The sequence below is a fragment of the Myotis myotis genome, unplaced genomic scaffold, assembly GCF_014108235.1.
Source record: "Myotis myotis isolate mMyoMyo1 unplaced genomic scaffold, mMyoMyo1.p scaffold_m19_p_6, whole genome shotgun sequence".
Lineage (NCBI taxonomy): Eukaryota > Metazoa > Chordata > Mammalia > Chiroptera > Vespertilionidae > Myotis > Myotis myotis.
The window spans coordinates 26,582,764-26,597,882 of NW_023416368.1; the positions used below are offsets into that span (position 1 = coordinate 26,582,764).

At 46.9% G+C, this 15,119-nt stretch overlaps 1 protein-coding gene across 4 annotated transcripts in view; it reads right to left on the reverse strand.

Annotated features, from left to right (window-relative positions):
- ARHGAP26 (Rho GTPase activating protein 26) overlaps window positions 1-15,119 on the reverse strand; it is a 421,272-nt gene that overhangs the window by 6,814 nt on the left and 399,339 nt on the right. Inside the window, exons 21-23 of one of the 4 annotated variants that reach the window (XM_036312016.1) lie at window positions 14,232-14,342; window positions 14,067-14,096; window positions 7,170-7,261 (exon numbers count right to left, since the gene is read on the reverse strand). In XM_036312016.1, the coding sequence (XP_036167909.1) occupies window positions 7,170-7,261; window positions 14,067-14,096; window positions 14,232-14,342 (233 nt within the window). Of the gene's footprint in view, window positions 1-7,169; window positions 7,262-14,066; window positions 14,343-15,119 lie in introns of all 4 variants that reach the window. The other 3 variants (XM_036312015.1, XM_036312017.1, XM_036312018.1) reach the window with 3 other exon arrangements.

Below are 15,119 nucleotides of genomic sequence, written 5' to 3' on the forward strand. Positions count from 1 at the left end.
AGCTTCAGTCTGTAGGGAAAGAAGCAGTAAGGGAAGCAAATGGGGAAGCGGAAGGACACACTGAGGCTCACAGAGCACGGTCAACCTTGTGTAGATCGTGAGCGTTCCTTCAGGAAAAGACAAGGCCAAACATCTGTTAGGTGGCCTTCAAAATGCATACATAATTTCTTCTCACTGGGCTTCAGGAATAAACCAAAAGTAACAAGGGTACTTTGTGGATTCATGAACCCCACATGAGGAGGGGTCTGGGAGGGCAATGTCTGGGAAGAACATAGCACAGCTGAAAAGCAACCTAGCCTCTCTGATGACCAGCCTCTCTCATCCTGCCCTTAGAATACCAGCATCCCACCACCCTGCCTTCTACCTATCTATCCATCCAGCTGATACTGCTAGGACCATTTCAGTTTCTGCGCTTATTAAGTGGTAATAATAAAACTCTCTCCCCTCAGTCAGCTCTTGTGAGGGTTCAACGTGGAGAAATCACCCCACAGAGTCAGGACACAGGAAATGCTCAGTGTGGGTTAGTCCGTAGGGGCCCTGTGTCATCCGGCCAGCCACCTGGACTGGTCAGTAAGCATCTCCTGGTGACACCTGGGTAAAGGCCTGGTGTAAACACCCACCTAAGCTTTGGGAAACCTCAAATGCTTAGAACCCCAAACAAATAAATCAAACTCACTCCCCCAAATAAAAGACCTAGAGAGAATAACCAACCAACCAAACAATAGAAAAACACGAGAAAGACGCCCCTCCCACTTTGCAGCAGAGCTCCCCGTGAGTTGTTACTCCAATGGATGCACGGAGTCCGTGTCTTTCAGACATTTTCCAGGTCTGTCAGCTGTGCAAGCACAGCTCAGGTGCTGAGGTGGCAGTGTCTGCAAACATCAGACATGGAATTTGCTGAGCAAGGGAAGAATCAGAGGGGACAAAGGAGATCCTCCAAACTGGAGAACAAGAGGGGTGTCACAGGGGGCTGTAGGGGACAACACAGCCTTTGGGTCAGGTTGCTGCCTCACTGGAGTCTTCAAATCAGGTTTGATTAAAGCAGGGAACCCACCCCAATGCTTATTAAGACTGCAGGTTCCTAGGCCCCATGGCACATCAGTTCAAGCAGAATCTAAGGAATGGGGCCTAGGAATCTGTATTTTAACTCATTTATAGAAAGTTAAGGGTTATAACTTTTCTGTACCAAAATGCCTCTGTAGTGAGGGTGGCAATAAGAACTGAAATACAAATTTTCATTTAGTCACAGAGGAGGGAGACAGCACCAGATCCCCACCCCACCTTTGCTTCCCTAACTAGTATTATATCATTCACCATTTGTCATTCCTCCTCTGTGCCTGATGAATTTAAAATGATAGACGCTAACACCTAGAAATGGTGACTAGGAAACAGCCATGGGCTCAAAGCTTTAGATATCTATTGACTCATTTGACCTTAAATACCCCTATTTAACAGATGAGGACATGAAGGCTCAGAGAGGCAAGTTAACTTGTGCAGGGTCACAATGGTAGAGCCAGAATTTGAACCCAGCTTGTCTGACTGCAGAGCCTAAGCCAGGGGTGGGCAAACTTTTTGACTCGAGGGTCACAATGGGTTCTTAAACTGGACCGGAGGGCCGGAACAAAAGCATGGATGGAGTGTTTGTGTGAACTAATATAAATTCAAAGTAAACATCATTACATAAAAGGGTACAGTCTTTTTTTTCAATAGTTTTATTCATTTCAAACGGGCCGGATCCGGCCCGCGGTCCGTAGTTTGCCCACGGCTGGCCTAAGCCCTTTTCTATGATGTTATGCCTCTATTCTACCAGAGAATGTGATCCTTGAGGATAAGAATGATAGTACATATGTGGAGCACATACAAAGTCAAGCATGTACTTGTTTAAATAAATGAGGCGTGCGGCCCACCGGCTGCGAGTTTGACATGCTTGTACAAAGTGGAGGGTCTTTTGCTAAGTGCTTGGCCAGCATTACCTACTTTCATTTTCAGAATGATTACAGAGATGGTTCTGTTATTATCCTCATTTTACTGATAAGAAACTGAGGCTCAGAGAGGTTAAGTATCTTGCCCCGAATTTCACAGCTGGTAGATGATGGAGGTAGAACTGAAGCTAGGATATCTGACCCCAGCGTCTGTGGTCTTAACCACGACCACTCTGGCTCAATCCAATGCTTTGGACCTCAAAGATGCTCATAAGTACTTGTTGGGCTGAACTGTATACCAATGCCCAACCTTCTGAATTGCACCAGTGTCCTACGCGCTATATAAACACACACGATGCTGCGGATAGCTGCCCGGGCAGCACTCCAGCCCAGCAAGCATATAATAAATATAAGCTGCTGCTGACATGGGCGCACTTCCTGCCAACCACTTTCTCTCAGCTCTATCCATATATACACCACACACCCCTGTATACACAGCTCATGTTCTCTCCCCTCCTTTGCTCACAGTGGACAAGGCACAAGTGTGCGACTAAGATCCCTTAATGGCTGGCTGCGCCATGGAGAAGCAGCATGGGCTGGAAGAGGCACAGACCCCTGTGGAGTTTGGATGCATTTACTCTTTTAACAAATGTTTATTAAGCACCTACCATGTGCCAGACACTGTGCTAAGTCCTTGCACATAGTACAGAGCAAGCAGACAAGATTCTGCTCTTGGGAGAGGGGGTAAACAATCTTATATAATAAAAGGCTGTATTATCCAAAGAGGATGTTACAATTCTACACACAAATATTTTTCTACTATGACAAAGGCTAATATGCAAATTGACCGAACAGCAGACCTACCAGTCGCTATGACACACACTGACCACCAGGGGGCAAACGCTCAAAGCAGGAGCTGCCCCCTGGTGGTCAGTGCACTCCCACAGGGGGAGCACTGCTCAGCTGGAAGCCAGGTTCAAGGCTGGCAAGCACAGTGCCGGTGGGGGGAGCCTCTCTCACCTCCATGGCAGTTGGACATCCCCCGAGGGCTCCAGGACTGCAAGAGGGCGCAGGCTGGGCTGAGGAACCTCCCCCCGCCCAAGTGCATGAATTTTGTGCACTGGGCCTCTAGTCTATAATAAAAAAGCATATACTTTTAGGTCGAGATGAGTGGAGAGAAAGAGACTGGGATGGGGATGTGGGTGAGTGAGGAGGAGCTCAACAAACTAAAATCTAAATGACCTGAAGGAGCCATTGGGTAGGGATGATGCAAGTGCAAGAGCTTGAAGTTGGGGAAAAGCTTGGTGTGGTTTTAGAACGGTCATCAGCAATTTTTCTTAAAGAGCCATATGGTAAATTGTGTCTCTACTCCACTCTGCCACTGTGGTGCCATAGATGATATGTAAAGAAAGAGGTGTGGGTAGCTGTATTCCAGTAAAGTTTTATTTACAAAAACGGGCAGTGGGTTGGGTTTGACTGGCAGGTTACAGTTGGCCGACCCCACCTGAGAACATCAAGAAGGCCTGTGAGGCTGTAGTGTATGGAGGGAGGGTGAGGGGGTCTGAGGGGCAGGCCCTGGACTGTGGAGGGCCTCGTCAATGATTCTCAGAGCAACGGGAGGCCCCTGGAGTATTTTTAAGCAGGAGAATAATATGATGTGATTTCCATTTTCCAAAGGTCACCCTGGCTGCTATGTGGAGAACAGTGATGAGGGCAAGAGCGGACATGTCGAGGCCAGTTAGGCAGCTGGTGGAAACACCAGGTGAGAGATGGAGGTAGCTTGGGTTTGGCAGCAGAGAGGGCTGGGAGGCTGGAGACTCCACAGAGGAACCCCCTGCAACCCTACTGCCTGAGTGGCTTGGCGGCCCTGGTGAAGTTCCCTATCAGCCAAGGAGACCTGGGGCAGCCCTGCCTTGTACTCACACTGCACCCTGGACCCCGGAGATGAATGGACCCAGTCAATCTCCAATCTTGAAAAGCATTCAATTTTAGTGAACACCATGTGACTTTTCCAGGTATTGCTAATCACGTAGCTTCAAGATGACTAATGTTCCTGAGAACACGAGTTATTTCTCTTTCCAGTTACTGTCGGAGGTGCTGGCTCCTGGGGAAGTGGGCAGTTTCCGGGTAGACTGGCAAGGGCTGCCATGGAGTTATTTCCGAGTATTGCACATCCACTCCCGGTTGCACAAAGTCCAGGCGCTGACTGCACAGCACAGGCCCCTGGAATCCATGCTTGGAGATGAGTCACTACGAAACACCAGACTTTGCCCTCTTCCCCTCCTTATTTATTCTTCTTGGTCCTGAAAACACACATACTCACCGACCCCAAACCTGTCATTAGGAAACTTTCTTTGAATTGGTCTGATAATTTCATCTGACAGCTGCAGAGCATTCTACATAAACAGTCCTTGCCTAGTATCTCCAGCACTAAACTAATGAGACAGAACAAAGAAAGAGATCTCCATGCCTGACGTGTAAATAGGGTTTTCCTCTTCTAATGCCTGATTTCTCCAACAGAGGTGAAGGGAAGGGGAAAACAGAGGATATGTAGCATTTCCCAAAAGGCAGACATAATAAAATGCTATCAACCAAACCAGTCTATAAAGTGGAGCAACATTTTGTCAGATCCTTCTTCGACTGCAGCTCGAAGTAAACTCTGAAAGGTGTCTTCTGGGTTTAATCTGGCCCTTTGCTCTTCAGGGAATTTGAAAGGTCACTGGCATTGCTGGTTAAAAACAAACTAGTGTCCGTGACCTTTGCCACGACTCCCAGAGGCCATGGAGGCTTGGGCAATGCTGCTCCTTAAACCAGGCCTCCCTCGTGCTCATCTGTCAGGACGGGGTTCGTGACGACTACACGTGTGAGATGGCAGAATCCCAGGGCTGCGAGGCAGAGTGCCCAGAGGGGGAGGAAAGGACCTGGCAGTTAAAATTACCTACGTATCTTTTCTTTTCTTTTTGTGGTTAGCTAAACTACTTCAAACAGAAGACTTAAAAACAAATGGAGGGAATGTAAAATGCCGCATCCCTTTTGTAAAACAGTTTGGCAGTTTCTTAAACAGTTAAACATAGTTACTGTAAGACCCAGCAATCCCATCCCTGGGTATATCACCAAAATGGAAAATACATGTCCTCGGTTATAGCAGCCAAAAAGTGGAAATAATCAAAATGTCCATTCATTGATGAAGGGATTAATCAAATGTGATATATTCATACACTGGGATATTATCCAGCAATAAGGAATGAAGTTCTGACACATGATAAAACATGGATGAACCTTGAAAAGATGCTAAGTGAAAGAAGCCAGCTATAAAAGCTACATACTGTGTAATTCCATTTATATGAATTATCCAAGCAGGCAAATTTATGGTGACAGAATGAGTAGTGGCTACCTACTGGATGGGGCTGGATGGGGTAGGTTAGAGGTACCTGGGGCTTGACTGCTAAAGTGTACAGGGTTTCTTTTGGGGGTAATGAATAGATTCTGGAATTAGATAGTGGTGATGGCTGCACAACTCTGAACATATAAAAAAACCACCGAGTTGTACATTTTAAATGGGTACATTTTATGGATTGTGAGTGTCTCAATGTAGAAGTTTAAAAAAATGGAAGAAGGCTACACTCAAGAAAAGGAGTCACAAATAACACACACACACACACACACACACACACACACACACACACACTCACATACCTTTTGGGAGCTTAGACCAATTCTGTCCCTGCAGTCAGGGGTCCTCTGTGTTGTCAGAGTGAACAGCTGGTAGTACCATGGCAAGTCCCTTGCCCAGGGGAACAGTGAATTGGGGTTTAGAGGACAGACCTTTAAACGGAATTCACCGGTAAAGGTGGGGCTCTCTCAAATCCTGCGCATCTATGGGCAGCCCCTCCCCTGCAGACAGAGCAGGACACAGAATCCTGCACGCAGCCCACTCTGGTTTGTCTGCCGTGGCAGCTGTGTCATGTGATGGCTGGGCTGTAGCTCCGCCATGTGGGCCTGTTCGGGGGACACTCGTCAGTGACATGGCTTTGGACAGCCTTCAGTGGACCCACTTCCCTGAAGGTTTGTTGGGGCCTGAAAGCCTCAGCTGCTCATGGGGGAGGCTATTGGGTGGCTGGCCGTGCGCTGTGACTTGCAAAGGGCCCATGAAAATGGAGCAAAGGTTTAAGGACAGTGCTTTGGGGGCTCTGAGGACCATCAAAGAGGACACAGGCCCTGCAGGCCACATGCAGTTATGGGCTCACACCGAGCCCTGCTGGCTGAGAAGGTCCAGCTCCAGGTGTGGACTGGGAACTCCCAGGTCCCCTGTGACCAGTTCCCCATGCTTTCCACCTGTGCCTGCTCAGAATCCCTGCCATGATGAGCGCAGGGGCCGTGCACCCCGGGGCAGCTCCTTGGCATGCGGATGCAGTCAAGGCTGGTCCCAGGAGCCTATCTCTGATCGGGCTTGGATCTCGAGGTCCTAACACAGAGCCAGGGCTCAGGAGTCAAGGTTATTACCTCCTACCCAGCCAAGATCCAGGCCTGGGTCCTACCAGCTGAAAAGGAAAGACCGTCACCAAGAACTATGACAGCGTCAGGGCCTGTCTAAGATGGATGGAATGACGACAATAATCACAAAAATAACGTATTGAACGCAGAGTGTGTGTTGAGACATATTTTAAATATGTGATGTGCACTATCTCGATTTTCTCACAACCCTCTGTTTTCTGCTTGAGGTCACACAGGAGGAAGGGATCAAGCCAGGACTTGAGTTAGAGTAGCCTGAATCTAGATTTCCTGTTCTCCAGCTGTGGGCTTTGTGGGCCATGTGGTTACCTGGGAGCCTTGGTTGACCTGTACTTCTGGGTCTCAGGCAGGTGGTAGGAGGGGTGGTCCGTGACCCTATGCCGAGAATGTCAGGTTAGCTGGCCACACTTTTTAAAAAAATATATTTTTATTGCTTTCAGAGAGGAAGTGAGAGGGAGAAAGAGATAGAAACATCAATGATGAGAAAGAATCATTGATTGGCTGCCTCCTGCATGCCCCCCACTGGAGATCAAGCCTGCAACCCAGGCATGTGCCCTGACCAGAATCGAACCTGGGACCCTTCAGTCTGAAGGTCCACTGCTGCTCTCTCATTTTGGGAAAGGCACTCGTTTTCAGTATTATCCATTCAACTGAGATTTTCCTTAGGTAGGAACTTAGAAAACTCCAGTTATTTATTTGCTGCCCCCATCTTGGCGAGGGGACAAGAAAACTCACCATTATCGAAGACCGTGCCTGCGATGAATGAGAGCTCTGAGTCGTGCTCAGCTTTGCAAGCGTACAAGGCTTTTGCCTTCCGGAATGGAGTGCTGTGTGAAGACAGGAGTTTAGTTAGCAATGTTTAAAAACCCTCTGAAAGCTCCAGATAGTTCTTCTCTCTTCTTCCCCTTCACTGTGAGCCACCTGATCCTCTGGGGTGGGAAGAGCCGAACCAGGCAGCCAGTGGGTGCAACATGAGGTGGAAAAGTTGCAAAGGTCACCAGGAAAAAATGAGAAATATTTAGAGAAAAGCCCTGAGCCCTAAGAAACCGAACTTCTTGTGGGGTGACCTTGTGCTATGTTAAAACTTGACCTAGGAGTTACAGCAGCGGAACAGTGGGAGGGCAGGCTGCGGGGGAGGGAGGGAAGGGTGGAGAGAACTTCCATAGTGCACAGAGAACACTCCCAGCAGAGCCTGCTGAGAGCCGGCAATGCTCAGTGAGTCAAAAAGGAGAAATTCTAGCAAGGCCAGGTTTCCACTCCGGGCCACAGGCTGACATCAGCTTCTCCAGATATTACTTATTTCTCATGGGGCTGGTGGAAAGGATTCCAGAGCTGGAAGTCCCTGACCGCCAGGGAGGGCAGGGAATAGACAAGGTATGCATGTGAGTGGTTACACACGTGAACATGTGTGAGAGTGTGGGAAGAAGGGGGGGGGGCACGATGCATTTTTCCCCCTTCTCATGTCCAATGAGTGTTGACAAACCGCTCTCATTGTGTATCAAAATCACCTGGGAGCTTTCAAAAAAGTGCAGATAGCTGGGTTCGAACCTGACTTGCAGATGTAAAGAGAGGCTTCAGGATTTTAAAAAGGTCTCCAAGGGACTCTTGTGTGCAACAGGGCTGAGAACCATTGTTCTAGAGCCGGGGTGGGCAAACTTTTTCTGTAAAGGGCCAGACAGGAAATGTTTTAGGCTTTGTGGGCCACATGGTCTCTGGTGTAATTACTCAACACTGCATTGCTGCCTGAGAGCAGCCACAGACAGCATGTAAACAAGTATGTGTGGCTGGGTTCCATCAAACGTTGACTACAAAAAACAGGTGGTGGGCCAGATTGGACCCATGGACCACAGAATGCAAACTCCTGCTCCAAAGAGTAAACTGTAAAAACAGGTAAATCCTATTAAGTTCTAGAAAATTTTGCTTTGATATCCAACTAGTTCCAAATGACCTATGGAATTCTCAGGGTCATAAGAAAAATTACATTTAGAAGTCAAGTTGGCTCTTTATTTGATTAAAGCAATTTCCTTCTCCCTCCAAGCCATCGGAGGAAGCTTATGTAGGAGTTCCAGGGCGGAATAACAAACGAGTACAGAGGTGCTCTGGGTTAGATAATTACTGAGGTATAGATAGTATTATTTCATCTTCATGTGATTGATGGGCAGCCTCAAGGAGCCAGAGGTGCTAACCCTCCCATGGTGCACCAATTTCTAGGGACAAATGAGATTCGGCTGAGGAATGGCTAGTGTCGGGTAAATCCGGACAGACTCAGAAGGGGCGGGGCATGGTGGGTCATCCTGGAATTGTTATTACTTGGAATCACCAAGACAGTTTCCCTTTGGGAAAGAGAAGCCCTGGATGGTTGGAAACCCATCCCAGGCCCAGGCATCTAGAACTTCTAGTCTGGGCTCCATGAAAACTGAAGGAAAGAAGGCTGAAAGGTCTACTGTGCAGAATGACAAGAGTAAATCACTATCCAGAATTTGTTGCCAGGGTGCAGTTTACTGCATTCTCTCTGGTCTTCTAGTAGCCGAGAGTTGATGGCCAGGTGGGAGAAAATTGGGAAATTCAGAATAAAAGGAAGTGGGACCTCTGGGAATGTGGGAAAGAACAGCCTTTAGAATTCATCAGCTTCAATGGAAAACAGCTCTTCCTGGGGAATTATCATTAAACAGAATAAAGTTCAGAACAAGGGGCACATTCTATGAGCTGACCAAACCCAGTCCGTGCATTGACCAGCAAGGGCCAACTATCCCACGTGCAACTTTCCAGGAAGTAAAAAAAGTTTTTTTTGTTTTGTTTTGTTTTTGAAGGAGTGGGGAGCAGAGAGAAGTCACCTGGCTGTGAAAAGTGCTAAATCATCTAAACCCCATACTGACAAGTAAGTTGAGCCCTTCGTGACATGGAAGGTGGAAGGAGAGCGCAGTGGACATTAGCCAGGTCACTGCACCTTGAGGACAGGGCCGAGCAGGTGAGGAGAGCGCAAAGAGACTGCATAGAGCAGTGGTTCTCAACCTTCCTAATGCCGCGACACTTTAATACAGTTCCTCATGTTGTGGTGACCTCCAACCATAAAATTATTTTCGTTGCTCCTTCATAACTGTAATTTCGCTACTGTTATGAATCGTAATGTAAATATCTGATAGGCAGGATGTATTTTCATTGTTACAAACTGAACATAATGAAAGCATAGTGATTAATCACAAAAACAATATGTAATTATATGTGTGTTTTCCAATGGTCTTAGGTGACCCCTGTGAAAGGGTCGTTCGACCCCCAAAGGGGTCGCGACCCACAGGTTGAGAACCGCTGGCATAGAGGTTAATAGAAGGTGAGGGGAAGATCAGCTGAGGCCAGGCCCCTCCAGCTGGATTTTCATAGAGGTTACTTATTAACCTCATTAAATAAAGGGAATGGGACCAAATAGGGGCAAGCCAGGGAAACCAACTGGGATATCTGGCAGGAAGAAAGCAGAGGGAAAGGTGCCCAAGATTTTCATTCAAGAGGAGTAATTTTCCACTAATATTAGGCTTTTGGAATTGAATAGTGAAGTGACAATGAAATAGTACAATCAAAATAAACACAGCTCTGGCCATTGTGACTCAGTTGGTTGGAGCGTTGTCCTAAGAACTGAAAGAAAGGTGGTGGGTTTGATTCCCAGTCAGGGCACATACCAAGGTTGCAGGTTCGATCCCCGGTCGTGGTACGTTCAGAAGGCAACCTATCCATGTTTCTCTCTCACATCGATGTTTCTCTCTCTCTAAACATCAATGAGCGGGCTCTCTCCTCAGGTGAGGATTAAACAACAACAACAACAACAACAGTAAAAATAAATAAATAAGTGAATAAATAAATAAAAACAAAGGTCAGGAAAGGGCCTTGCTTTTTGTTTTTTTCAAATTAGTAGGTGACTGATGGTCTATGAGAGCTCTCTTCCCCTGTGGCTTCTCCTACCGCTTTGGGACATGCACGAAGATGGGAGGGATGACAAAAGGAGTGTTTTTTAAAGGGACCACCTCCATTCTCCAGGATAAGGGCTGCCAAGTAAAATACAAGATACCTAGCCAACTTTGGATTTCAGGTCAATAGGGGATACTTTCTAGTATAAGTATGTTCCAAATATTACAGGAGACATACTTACACACACAAAAAAATCTTTTGTTGTTTATCTACAATCCAAATGTAACTGGGTATTCATTTTATTGGCTAAATCTGGCAACTCTACCCAGAGAAGAGTCTTATCATTTTTAAAAGTCTGTCAAGCCCAGCAAGTCCAGTGTCCCATGCCATACTCCCTGCAAAAGCCTTGAGCAGTTTCCTTTAGGTAGGGTTCCTACCCAAACAGCTCCTGTTGGCACAGAGGCAGTGTTTGTAGGATTTGGCTCTGAGCAAAAAAATAAAAAATCCCCAACAAGCATCTTTAGTTCTTTGGCTCCCTCTTCTCCACAGTGCCTCTCAGCACTGAACATAGAGAGCCTGGGGTGCCTTCGGCTGCTCCTGTAACAGTGCCCTTCAGACCTTAGCTGGGCCTTCAAGGGCATGAAAAAGTTTGGAATCCTTTGCCAGTTCATTTTTCATCTTTGCTTCTGAGCATGGCAGCAGGCCAAGAAAGCACTCAGAGGAGTTCCCCTCAAATGCCCTTGCAAGCCTATCAAAATGACGACCCACTCTCCATTGTATGGCATGACAGGGTGGTGGGGCCAGATAGATTGGCAGGTTGCAATGGCTTAATCATTCAGGCACTGTTTCCAGGGGCCCCCGTGCAAATGCAAGTTATGGGTTTGGGGCTGGGTGCTTTTCTGGGGTTATGAATGAAAGGAAAGGGAAATGTAAAGGGAATGTCCCTGCAGAACCCATTCTCTGAGGTCTGTGAAAGGCAGCTTTGTTTCTGAGCTTGAACTAACAAGCACTAAAGTGGCTTGGAAGAGGGGAGAGGAAGCAGACGATGTAGACATTTAGGAGACCATTAATTAGGTATAATAAAGTACTTATTTTTATCTGCTCTCCTAGGAAAGGAAATCTGAAGTTCACATTCTGGAAGTAGATTTGGGGGAAGGCCCCATTGGGCCTGAATAATGGGTATACCCCCCACTTCTTGGCTCTATATTGCAACAGCAGTTACAGGATTTTAGCTCTCTTTGCTCGCGAGCTCTGATGGGCTAGCTCCCCACTACTGTCTGTATCCGTGCTCACCTTGGCATACATATTTAGCTCAGTGACAACTAATTGTAAGGCCTACTCAGCCTTGCATATATCAAAATGGTAGCTTCCTACAGGGTTGTGGGACAGGATCTTCAAATGGTGCTGTTCTAACCATGGCCAGAGGAGGCAGTGCTGAGTAACCATGACCCCAAACAGCAGTAAGCAGCTTCTACTGTCACAGTCCTCTGCCAATTTGGAAATCCTTGGGAGAAGAAAGGAGTAGCTAAAGAAAACAAACAAACAAACAAACAAACAAACAAACAAACAGAAAAAGGGAAATATCTTGGGAGGTGAGAGGGAGAGGAGAGGTGGAACTACTGGATAGGCAACAGGGCCCCAAAGCTCAGAGACAAAAAAAAAGTGAATACTCTCAAAGCAGAGAGTACATTTCAGGTTTTTAGCTGAATGATTCTACTATCCTGAGTCCCCTAACCTATCCTGTCCAAGGAGCCAATGTATTGAATTTTTACTCCTTTTTGATCAAAACGACCAAGTCTCTGTTATGAGTGAGGGAGGTATTTGGAAGGTTACTGTCTATGGTCAATGTGGTTTGCTCTGGTTCAGGTCCTCATGGACAATCAATGATCTGATCAGATGCATCAATGCCATATCTAGCGTCCTAGAAAGTTTACATTTCCCAAAGTACCCAGAATGTGTCTAAGAAATAATTAGAAAATAATTTGTCAGGAAAATATGATTTGAATATTTACCTTATTCCTGGGGTGAAGATAAAAGGATCTACTGAAAAGTTATCTTTCTCATATTCTGGGACAAAGCTAGGTAGAAATCTTACAAGACCAGGCCAGGCTCTAGGCTGAAAGTTGCATGGAACCTTGAATTTGGGACCACCCATATGTTTGGCAGAAAAAGTGCTGGTTTGAGGGCAGAAATCCTGAATTCTGGATTGGCTCTAGTTTAGCCATGTGACTGTACAAATCACCTCCCTGTGCCTTAGTTTTCTCTCCCTGTCATAGGGTTCAGGCCACTTCTCCTCTCATTCTCATACAAGGATAGAATGAAAAGATAGATATAAAAGTATGTGGAGGAGAATAAATTAATATATACACATCTGTGTATAAACAGCACTGAGTTGTTGTTTTTCTAAGTGAGACACATCTTTATAAATTATTTAAGCCTCTCTGCTGGACCCGCCCCTTAGGAAAAGATCAGCTAGGACAGTGTTCAGCAAACTGAGGCCCCTTGAGTGTGGCTCTTCCACAAAATACCACGTGTGGGCACACATGTACAGTGCGATTGAAACTTCATGGCCACACTCAAGGGGCCAAAGAGCCACATGTGGCTCGCGAGCCACAGTTTGCCGACCACTGAGCTAGGAGAAAAAGATGGACGAGAAAATACTGCCAAGGCCCAAAATGCTTATGATGCTTATAACTGGGCTCTACATTTTGGCTGTCGGACAGCAGAGACTAAGTTTGAAACACACACACATGCCAAGGACCTGTATAGCAGAGGGATCCTGCAGGGTCCTCATTAATTAATTATTTTCCTGGATTTAAATAGCTTCTCTTCTCCAAAGAACTCAAGTGCAGAGAATTAAGTCTGGATGGGACCAAAGCAGGGAGAACTATAGCATGGGCCTTGGGGAGAGGAACTAGGTCAACCCTCAGAAAGAGGTGTTGGCTGCTCTCATGAGAGCTAATGGTTCATTACACATGGAGACAGGAGTAGGCTGGGAGCACTGACGATTCTTAGGAGTGCATGGAGGGAAGGAGCTGGCCATGAACAATTTAAAGAGAAATCACTTCATATTTGGGTTCCTTATTCTGTGTTTATATTCATCTCTCTCCCAGTGGTCTGGTCTCAGCAATTAGGTGTCAGTGCTCAGTGCCCACAAACAAATGTTGCCTGATGGTACCTAATAAAAATGAGGGAAGAAAAAGTCAGCACATGTCTCGGCACTGTTCCCTCTGAAATCATCTAATACCAAAGCACAGACAGCTCCATGATTCAGAGAGTGAGCCATACAGAAACCCGTTCAGGAGGCACTCTTTCTCCAAACTTCAAGTATCACAGGTTATTTTTTAAAAATATATTTTTATTGATTTCAGAGAGGAAGGGAGAGGGAGAGAGAGAAACATCATTGATCGGCTGCTTCCTAGATGCCCCACACTGGGGATCGAGCCCCCTACCTGAACACGTGACCTGACCAGGAATAGAACCGTGACCTCATGGTTCATAGGTCAACACTCAACCACTGAGCACACCGGCAGGGCAAGTATCACAGATTATTAATTCAAATTAAGGAAGGTTCAGAAGGGTGTGGAAAATGCCAGGCTGGTTCATGAGAATGGTCCCTCCCAGCTTTGGCTCTTAGGCTGGAATTGGGGAGTGGGGGTGCAAAGGCTGGCCACCCACTGTCCCTGACTGCCTTTGGATAAACGAGACCAGATTGGCCACGATCCGTGACTTTACCTGGAGTCTTCATGAACTGCTTCTTCTGGCCTGTCAAAAAGCAAGTGCAGATTTGGATGGCAGGGAACAAAGTTGACGAGGAGGCTGAACACTGCATGAAGAGAGGACCAAGCCAATGAGAGAACAACGGCAGCAACAGAAAACCAAACAAACCCTGCCACAGACCTGATGGGGGATGAGTCGCTGGACGTGGATGAGGTGGGCATAGGGCTGGATGGCGCCGAAAACATGGGCCAAGATGGCGAGAGGGGTGAAGTTGGGCTTGGATTCGGGGGGCTGCAAGACATAACAACCAGAAAACTCATCAGCACACGGGGAAACCACAGTGGGAGCACAGGAGGTCCATGGAAGGCCACATGATGGGGAGCTGGAGCAACTAGAGAAGCACTGAACCCAGACGTGTCATCAGTGCCCGTCAGTTCTTCCAGCGAATGCTTGTCCGGTAATCCTGGGAGCATTACCGTCTCCTTGCCATGAAGGATAACTGCTTTCTCGTGACAGGAGCTTCGTCAGTTGTGTCCATTGTGCCTTTGGCCACAGGTGATAAATGCCCTGAACCCACATACATGAGTTCCCACACCCATAGCCTATCCCAGGCCTCTGCCTGGGGCAGGGCTAGCTTATAACCAGCCTTCAGCTTCCCCTACTGCATGCGTGTTTTTAAAGTCGTGTCTCAGCAAAAATGACCATTTTTTTTCCAGGCCACACAGGCTATTGAGCCAGAAAACAATTTCCTGTTTACATTTTTAACTAAATGGGCTGTCTGCCATTGGAGACCCGGAGAAGTACCGCATTAGAAAAATGGCAGCGGATGGAGGATGGGTCTGGAAAGGACACACGCCTCTTGAGAGAGGCCTTGTAGTTATGGGCAGTGAGCTGTTCCTCTGAGGTTTGCTTTCCAGGTCTGCTCTTTCTCTTTTCAGAGGTTCTGGGCATTTTGATGCTCAAAGAAAAACCCCAGAGGGGAGGCAGTAAAAACAAAAAGAGGAATGGAAACCTCAAATCTGTCATTTTGTTCTTTAGTCGCTGGCTGATCAAAAGTTTGGAGAGGAA